The 10,000-nt window shown below is 49.6% G+C and overlaps 1 protein-coding gene across 10 annotated transcripts in view; it reads right to left on the bottom strand.

Annotated features, from left to right (window-relative positions):
- CHES-1-like (Checkpoint suppressor 1-like) overlaps window positions 1-10,000 on the bottom strand; it is a 101,119-nt gene that overhangs the window by 25,876 nt on the left and 65,243 nt on the right. For all 10 annotated transcript variants that reach the window (XM_043005707.2, XM_043005706.2, XM_086547588.1 and 7 more), the window contains one exon: window positions 2,450-3,230. In XM_043005707.2, the coding sequence (XP_042861641.2) occupies window positions 2,450-3,226 (777 nt within the window). In that variant the 5' untranslated portion in view covers window positions 3,227-3,230. The remainder of the gene's footprint in view (window positions 1-2,449; window positions 3,231-10,000) is intronic.

The following is a 10,000-nucleotide window of genomic DNA, read 5'->3' as shown; positions in this document are numbered from 1 at the left end:
AGAAGAGAGGAGGGAGAAGGGAAGGAGAGGGAGAGGGGGAGGGAGGGAGGGGAGAAGGGAGAGAGAGAAAAAGAGAGGGATAGAGAAACAGCGAAATAGAGCGAAAAAAACAGAAATAAAGAGAGAGAGAGTGAGTGAGAGAGAGAGAGAGAGAGAGAGAGAGAGAGAGAGAGAGAGAGAGAGAGAATAAGAGAGATAGATAGAGAGAGAAACGCCCAACAGTCCATATTCCAGGCGACGAGTATCTCTTATCGCTCAAAGCCTCTTATCACTCGAGGGTTTCTGAGACACATGTACACACATTCACTCACAGACATGGACTACAAGCGCACATATACGCACACACAAATCCACACCCACACACTATCTCTCTCCTTCCCTCCCTTCCTCCCTGAAGCACTCTCACTCTCACTCTCTCTAACCCAATATTTACCTTTCCAATCTACCCTCGCGCCCTTCTCCCCAATTCTCTCTCTTCCTTTCTATTTCTTCTTCTTCTTCGTCTTCGTCTTAGTCTTCTTCTTCTTCTTTCTCTTCCTCGCCTTTTTGGAGGGGGTCTGTATGTATTTTCGACTCGTGTCTCACTCTCTCCCTTTTTTCTCTCCCCGCCGTCCTCCGCTTCTCCCCTTCTTCCTCTCTCCCCTCTTTCTCTTTTCTGTTTCTTATCTCTTGCTACTCTCCCCCCCCCCCCGATCCTCTCTCCCGAGACTGAGAAGGGGAGGCATGACTGAGAGTGAACAATTCTAATCACGACCTTATCACCATTACTATCACCACCATCAATTAAATCACCATCACGGTCATCACGCTAACCAGAACCGTATCATCACTATTACCATCATCACCATCCTCATCACTCGCGCTCTTTTCCCCTCAACCTAAACCGCACCATCATCACCATCATCATCACTCTCATCCTTTTCCCTCAACTTAAAACTCATCACCATCAACATCATACCCCCCCCCCCCAACCCCATCCTCTCCATTACCACTACCATCATCATCCATCACCCCCCCTCCCTCCCCTCCCCTCCCCTCGCCAGGTAACCACTGAATGACTACCACTCGCTCGGACGCCAGGACCCTCCAGAGCCGGCCAATCGGAAGCGTCGATTTACCGGTCCCTCGACGATGATTGGTCGCCTATCGATGTGTATACCTTGTGACGTACACACATAACCCAACACGCGCACGCATTCACACACTTCCCTCCTTTCTCACATACGCACACGCCTGTCTATTACCCCCCCACCCCCCATTTTCTTCCTTTTTTGCTCTTTCCATCTTTCCTTTCTCTTCTCTTCTCTTCCATTTTCTCTTGTGTCTCGTCTCTTTCTATCCCTTCCCTACCCTTCCTGTCTTTCTTCTCTGTCCCTCCTTCCTTTCATTTATTTTTATCTTCCTTTCCCCTTCATTTCCTCCCTTCTCATTCCCTCTTTTCATAGCTTTATCTTCCCTTTATTCCTTTCCTTCTCTTTCCCAGTTTTCATTCTTTTTTATCTCCTTTCCCCTTCGTCCCTTCTCTTCTCTTCTCTTTCCTTACATTCACTCTCTTTCCATCCTTTCCATTCTCACCCCAACTTATTCTTTCCCTTCCTTCCTATCCTCGCTTCTCCTCTTTATAGTTTACCCTTTCCTCCCTTCCTCCCTTCATTCATTCCTTTCTCTTTCGCTCTCTCTCTCTCTCTCTCTCTCTCTCTCTCTCTCTCTCTCTCTCTCTCTCTCTCTCTCTCTCTCTCTCTCTCTCTCTCTCTCTCTTCACACACACACACACACACACACACACACACACACACACACACACACACACACACACACACACACACACACACACACACACTCCCCCTCCGAACACACGACAAAGTGATGAGCCTTACGTACTTTATTACCTCCACTTTTGCCATCTTTCTATTCTTGCTTACAAGGGAAGAAGGACAAACACGCGAGGAGTAGGACCCGCACGTAGATGGACAGAGAAGAGGGGAAAGAAGAGAGGAGGAAGAGGAGGGGGAAAGAAGAGAGGAAGAAAAGAAGGGGAAATAAAAGAGGAGGATTAGAAGAGATAGAAGAGAGGGAAATTGGCAGTAAGGGGGGAAGATGAGGGAGAAGAAAGGGTGGAAAGACGAAACGAGAGTAGGGAAGGAAAGAGGAGGGGAAGAAGAGAGGAAAATGAGGAAGTAGGAAGGAAAGAGGAGGGAGGCAAGAGGATGGAAAGACGTAACGAGAAAGAAAAAAGGAGAAAGTGGAGGGAAGGAGAGAGGATGGGAAGAATAGCGGAGAAAATAGGGAGGAAAGAGGAAAGAGGAGGGAGGAGGGAAGAGCGACTAAAAAGATGGAACAGGACGGAAAACGAGGAAAGGGGAAGCCGATAGTCCGGAGGAGTGTGGAGCACAGCTAGAGGCCGGTACAGCTAGAAACAGAGAGGAGAGCATCACGCCCATGGTCTCACCTTTCCGGCCGCCCTCGCCGCCTGCAGAATGATAGGCGTTGCGGAGGAGAGAATGGTGGGCGGCCTCCTGGGGGGTGGCGGAGGTGCGTGGGGGGTCGCGGGCGTGTGGGAGGAGTGAAGGAGCGCAGTGTGGGCGTGCGCGGAAGCCGTGGCGGCGGTGGCGGGGGCGGCCTGCAGGAACACGTGGTGCAGGATGGGGGTGGCGTAGGAGACGGCGAGCGTGCGCACCACCTCGGCGCCCTCGACCAGCGTGGCCGTGCCCGCCTGGCCGTCTACGATGGCCGTCACGCCCTCGGCCGCCATCACGCCGCCCTCGCCGCCCTCCACCGTCACCGTCAGGCGCTGTGCGGGCGGCAGCGAGCGCGGCCGCAGCACCGTCGTGGTCCCGTCCGCCGCCTCCAGCACCGTGGCGCCGTCCTCGCGGCTGTACAGCGTGGTGGCGCCGCCGCCGCCCACCACCACCACCTCGCCGCCGCCGCCGCCCGCGCCCGCAGACTCCTCCTCGCACTCCTCTTCATCATCACCCATCTCCTCCTCCTCTTCCTCTTCTTCTTCCTCTTCTTGTTCTTCTTCCTCTTCCTCCTCCTCCTCCTCTTCCTCCTCCTCTTCTTCCTCCTCCTCCTCTTCCTCTGCCTCGTGGGTCAAGCGCTGGTGGTCCTGTGGATGCTTGTCGTGGTGGTGGTGCAGCCACGCCTGTCGCACCGCGGGCGCGCGGGCGGCCTCGCCTCCCACGCCGCCCTCTCCGCGCACCTCCGCTCCGCCGCCCTCACTCATCATCACACTGCAACGAAAACATGGTCACGATTAGCTCTATTCATTAACATTCTCAACATAATTCCCCTTCTCATCATCCCATTACTTGCTATCAATATCACATCAATCACAATATCAGAATCGTCATAACATATCAGTCCTCACTATAAAAATACAGTCAGTGGTCATAGCATTAAAGAAAGTAACAATAGTAATAACAGAGATATTCCAAACACTACTACTACTACCACCACTACTACTACTAATGATAATAATCGATAACAATAAATAATAACAACAGTGATGATGATGATGAAGATGAAGATAAAAAAAGATGATGTTGATGACGACGACCAAACCTCCGGAAGTACTCCTACGGATACCATTCAACCCCCCCCCCCCCCCTACCCGCCCCACCGCCCCCGACAATCAAACTACACCTCGCGAAACCACTCGGGTGACAAATTAACGGACGGCAAATACGCCAGCGGACACGGCTACGACACTAATGTTGCGTTGCGGCCGTAATTACCGCCAGGAACATTTGTCAGTGACACTGTGTCCGTCTCTGAAGTCAGGCACTAATGAAGCGACAGGCTCTTGCGGCTCTCTACGTCCACGCATGCAAGCACCAAAAATGCACACGTACAACTATTAACAATGGTGTATAAACACGCATATGCACATGGATACGCATATTTACTCCTTAAGAAAAAAAAACTTTATAGCACAGATTCAAAAATATATATACGCACACACTAATTGCAGGATAAGCGCCATACACGTCATAGGCTTATTGAAAAATGTGCTTCATTATACTCCTGGACTTGTCTTTACTATATGCGTACGCACACACGTGCACACGTACACACACACATACATACACATACACATACACATACACATACACACACACACACAACCACATTGAACACACGCACTTATAAAGAGTGGCAGATACATTTATAAAAACAATCATTAACATGCACGCACATAGTAGATACAGTAGGAAACGTAAACACACACACACACACACACACACACACACACACACACACACACACACACACACACACACACACACACACACACACACACACACACACACACACGACCGCAAACAGAAATTCACGCGCGCCTACTAGCACATGCATTCGCCAATGCACATAAGGACGCACTCCAATAAACACAAACAATACCGAAGACGAATTTCACTTCCCGCGAATTTCACTGCGGCGTTGAAGATAAAATCACTTTCTGAGAAGGTCTACGGAGGTGATGATGATGATGATGATGATGACGATAGTGATGGTAGCAGTGATGACATATGACAACGGCGAAGGTGAATGAGAGAAAAACAAGCAGAAAGAGAGCGAGAGGAGCGGCGAGGGAGATGAAGAGTGAGGGATGGAGGAGGAGGATGGGCGCGGGTGGTAAGCGCCTCGGTTCCGATGGGCGTGAGCCACGCTGACGAAGGCACTGGCTGGCAAGAGTGCTGGTATGAGGGGCACGGTGCCTTCGGTACGTACGGTAACACGGCGGCAGCGGCGGCGGCAACAGCAGTCCTGCAGGTATGGGCGTTGAAACCCGTGTGCTGCAGGCGGAGGTGGGCGGCCCCGCGACTCCAGTGGGCGTGCTGCCACATGGCCCCGGCACTGTCACCTTGCCTCTTCTCTCACGGCCGCCCGCGACACGCGTCACCCGCCCGAGGAACGCAAGGACAGCTGCGTGGGGCGAGACAGGTGTGGGCGGTGGGCGGAAACACGTGTGCGAGGAGTGCAGGTGCGAGGCCGTGTGGCGCTCGCGCTGCCTGGGCGACGGCGTCCCGGGTTGCCTGGCAACGTGTAAACAACATGGCTCGCGCGCCGTAAGGATCACATTTCCGCGCCACGCCACCGGCCTCACGGGACCCTTCCGCCCAATTTCTCGACGAACGACTCCTGTCGCGCACCCATGGGAACCGAGGGCGGTTAACGCACTCTTCGACGCCGGGCGGCATCCTCATGACGCCCACATGGTTGCCAGACGCCCAAGAGTGAGCCGTCCTGAGAGGGCTCCGTCGCGCGCGAAGCAGGCGAAAGTAGCCCCGAGCGACGCCAGGCGAGCGACGGGCGCAGCTGTGCTACAGACACACACACGCACGCACATACACACATACACGCCGGAGCGGGGAATATGAACTGGCTAATCTACACAACTTTGTCTACTCCTACACGAGTGCAAACAGCGCCGAAAAAAAACAGAATAAATAAGAAAGAAAACAAGGTAAATATATCACTACTGCAGTTCGTCGTTCCTGGGGGTGGAGGGGTGTATGAAAGGGGGAGGGTAACCAATGTCACGAACCTCTTTTAATTGTCGCGTCTAAATTAAGAAGAATCATTTAAGGCTAAGTAGTGTTTCAAAATGCGCTTCCCCTTGACATAAAAAGGCTATCTTTAATCTCTCTCTCTCTCTCTCTCTCTCTCTCTCTCTCTCTCTCTCTAATCATCTTCTCTTTTCTTATGTGTAGTTATGTGAAAGGAAAATTATTCAGAACTGAATGCAATGATGTCTGTCTGTGTTAAGAGAATAGATGAATGAAAGAAACAGACACAGAGAGAGAGGGAAAATTAGAGAGAGAGAGAGAGAGAGAGAGAGAGAGAGAGAGAGAGAGAGAGAGAGAGAGAGAGAGAGAGAGAGAGAGAGAGAGAGAGAGAGAGAGAGAGAGAGAGAGAGAGAGAGAGAGAGAGAGAGAGAGAGAGAGAGAGAGAGAGAGAGGAGAGAGAGAGAGAGGAGAGGAGAGAGAGAGATGAGAGGAGAGAGAGAGAGAGAGAGAGAGAGAGGAGAGAGAGAGAGAGAGAGAGAGAGAGAGAGAGAGAGAGAGAGAGAGAGAGAGAGAGAGAGAGAGAGAGAGAGAGAGAGAGAGAGAAGAAAACAACGCGAATAAAGAGAAGTTGCCCCGCCACTCGCCACGAAAAGAACGCTCTTCGGAAACGGACACACCAGGTCGTGTTAGACCCCACCCAGCCCCTCCCCTCCCCTCCCCCGACCGCCAAAGGAACTCTCGCTCTCTGGCTGCGAGCGACGAGTAGCGTATTGAACGACCGAGCTCTCCACTTTCATTATGAATAATTACTGGTGATTGGGTCGCCTCTTATTCCTTCCCCTCCCCCAATACCCTTCCCCCTTCCTCCTCCTCCCCTCTCAAACCTCCCTCCCCCCATATCCTTCCCCCTTCCTCCTCCTCCCCTCTCTAACCTCCCTCCCCCCACTTCCCCCTCTTCATCTCTTGCTTTCTTTCCAAAGTCTTTGTTGTGTTTTCTTTTGTAAAATGTAAACATTATATATATCTCTAAATACAATAATTAATAGTATCATCCGTGTTATCATCATTATCCTTATCATCATTATTATCATCATCATTTCTATCATCGAAATTATTATTACTATTTTAATAACAACAGTAATAATAGTGGTAGTGACGGTAATGATGATAACAAGAAAACAATAATAATTGTAATAGTTTATGTAAAAAGAAGAATAAAACTATTAATCATCAGTAACAATTAAACAACAAGAATACGCTGAAGGAGGAGGAGAAGGTGGAGGAGGAAAAGAAGAAAATGAACATGAATAGCAAGAAAGGAGGTATAATTACAATATGATGATGATGATAATGATAATGATGATGATAATGAAAATGAAAATAAGAGCAAGAGGAAGAGGAAGAAGAGGAAGAAGAGGAAGAAGAGGAAGAAGAAAGAAGAAAAAGAAATAAAGTAAAGAACTCTACGGCCCGTGGGTGCCACATTTCACTTACTTGTGATGACCTGTTATTAGGCCCTATTATTAACAAAAAAGAAAAAAACAAGCTTGGGTGGAGAACAAAAAGGAAACCATAGGAAGAGAAACAAAGACAACTAGAGCGAGATCAAAGTAAAGCAATAAATAAAACAATGTTAGAACGAGAATACGAACGAACAACACAATGAAAGTGCAGATACAATAGTCCCATCACGATATCAGAGATAGGGAGAGGAGGAGAGAGGAGAGGAGGAGAGGAGGAGAGGAGGAGAGGAGGAGAGAGGAGAGGAGGATAGAGGAGGGGAGGAGAAAGGGGGAAGGGAGGTTAGGTTGGGTTAAAGCAAAAGGCGGGAGAGGGGTAGTGGGTAGGAGTAAGGACAGTGGGGAAGGGGGAGAGGGGGGGGGCAGGGGAGTAGAACTCTATATCTTGCGCTATCTTGTGTACATCGGCTTATATCTTGATAATGAATCAGTCATCTATTCTCTCTCGTTGTTCCCTCGAAAGCGGATGTCTGCAGGGGTCTGTCTCTGAGTATGTCTGGACGGCGACTGATGGGGTGGAGTGGGAGGAGGGGTGGAGGTGCAGTGGGAGGGAAAGGGGAGGGCTGGAAACAGAGAGGGAAGAAGAAGGGAGGAGGGAAAGGAGGGAGTGGCAGTGGTGGGTGAGAGAGAGAAGGTGTGTGTGTAAGTGGAGAGAGGAGAGAGAGAGGAAAAGTGAAAGAAAAGAAATGAAATGAAATGAAATGAAATGAAATGAGAAGCAGAGAGAGAGAAAGAGAGAGAGTGATAATAAAAATCGTTGAAAAACAATATCTAACGACACGGTCAAGAAACAAACATTCCCTCCCTTCCCCCTACATTTGCCACAACCCCTGAAAGAGAAAGCAAGCAAGCACAAAGCCATACAAACATATGCACTGTATATACGATATAATAAATTAATCATAAACAATAAAAACTTTCCTCCAACCATAGATCACAGGGAATGAACCCACATTAACACTTAAAAAAAAGAAAGAAAACAAAAATCTACCATAACTCGCAGGGGGACAAACGACTCACTTAAACCCTTAAAACAGCCCCGCCCCCCTCCCCCTCAAGAACAAGCCAAAAACTTTCCATCATAAATCGCGGGGGACAAACGACTCCCTCAAACCCTTGAAAAAAAGCCCTCCCCCCCTCCAGAACAAGCCAAAAACTTTCCACCATAAATCGCGGGGGACAAACGACCCATCCAAAACCCCTGAAGAAAATAACCACCCCAAATAACAAGCCAAAATCTTTCCACCATAATTCGCGGGGGGACAAACGACACCCACAAACCCCTGGAGAACCTCCCCCCTCCAAAAAAAAATAACAAAAAAATCCCCCCGAATCGCGACCACTCAAACCCTTGTAAAAAAAACTCCACAAAAGAAAAAAAAGAAGAAAAATCTTTCTTTCCACCATAAATCGCAAGGGACAAACGAGCCCACCTGTACAAAACGGTAATGAGGGGGTCGCGCAGGTAAACTTGACGCCCGGCCGGCATGCGACAACGCCACGCCCGGCAAACAACGGCTCCTAAACTTGGCAAATGGTGAGGGGGGGGGGGAAGAGAAGGAGGGGGAGGAGGAGGAGGAGGAGGAGGAGAAGGAGGGGGAGGAGGAGGAGAAGGAGGGGGAGGAGGAGGAGGAAGAGGGAGGTAGGAGGCAGAGAGTAGGGTGAAGAGGGGAGGTAGGAGGCGGTTGAGAGTAAAGTGAGGAAGGGAGGAAGAGAAGGGAAAGGGGCATAGAGGACAGGAGAGGAAGGGTGAGAAGAAGGAGAAGGAAGAGGTGGAAGACAGAGGAGGAGGAAAGGGGGGAGGGGAGGGGAGGGGAGGGAGGAAGAGAAAAGAAAGAGAAAGGTGTGAAAGGAGAGAGGGAAAAAGGGAGAAAGAGAGAAAGAGAGAGAGAAAGGGGGGGGGGGGGATTTGAAGAAAAGTAGAATGAGGAAAAGGGTAGAGGAGAAGGAGAATGAGGAGGGGGTTGCAGAAGATGGAAAAGGTTAGGGGAAGGGGAAGCGGCTGGGGAGAGGAGGAGGAAGCGGAATAGAAACGAGGTGTGGAGGAAAAGGAGAGTGGAAGAGAGGGTGAAAGAAATGGGAAGAACGAGAATAGATTAATAGATAGAGAGAGGGAGAGAGGGAGGGAGAGTAAGAGAGTGAGAGAGAGTGAGAGATAGATAGATAGATAGATAGATAGATAGATACAGAGAGAGAGTGAGAGAGAGAGAAAGAGAGAGAATGAGAGAGAGAGGATACAGATATGTTGAAAAGAAAAAAAGAAGAAAAAAAAATGGGAGGCAGTCAAAACAAGAAATAGGAGAGAAACATAGGTTGAATGAAAGACATTCTATAAAGGAAGACGTGAAAAAAAAGCTAGACAGACGGACGGACAGCAAGCAGCGAAGTGGACAGAGTTAGAGAAATCAGGGCCGTGGCGTAATGTTGTGGCCGGTTGCCATAACACTACATGAGATATTCATGCGGATACGACTATACAGTCATACATACACTCGGCCGGAGCGCCATCCACTTGTCTCCCAATTACTGCATTTCTCTCTCTCTCTCTCTCTCTCTCTCTCTCTCTCTCTCTCTCTTTCCCTATCCTCTTCAACTAGCCAAGCCGTGCGACAAAAATGACTAATGAGTCTTGGTCTTGCTTGCTCTGCGTTTGCTATGAGACGCGCTGCTTCAATCTATTTGTATATTCATTTCTAGAACGAGTTTGTTTCCCTCCCCCCACCCCCACCTCTCTTTCCCTTTCTCTCTTTCCCTTTCTCTCTCTCTCTCTCTCTCTCTCTCTCTCTCTCTCTCTCTCTCTCTCTCTCTCTCTCTCTCTCTCTCTCTCTCTCTCTCTCTCCTTCCTCTTAACCAGGCATTTGCCAAATCTTCTGACCCTTGCTGTTTACATATTTCTGAATACATTCTAGACGACGTCCAATAAGCGCTGTGGATCTCGCAGGCGGTAGGAAAACCCCCTCTAAATAACCA

This window comes from Penaeus japonicus, unplaced genomic scaffold, assembly GCF_977035675.1.
Source record: "Penaeus japonicus unplaced genomic scaffold, GWHDUDI00000001_assembly GWHDUDI00000019, whole genome shotgun sequence".
In the NCBI taxonomy this organism is placed as follows: Eukaryota; Metazoa; Arthropoda; class Malacostraca; order Decapoda; family Penaeidae; genus Penaeus; species Penaeus japonicus.
This window is presented reverse-complemented; position numbering and strand designations above follow the sequence as displayed.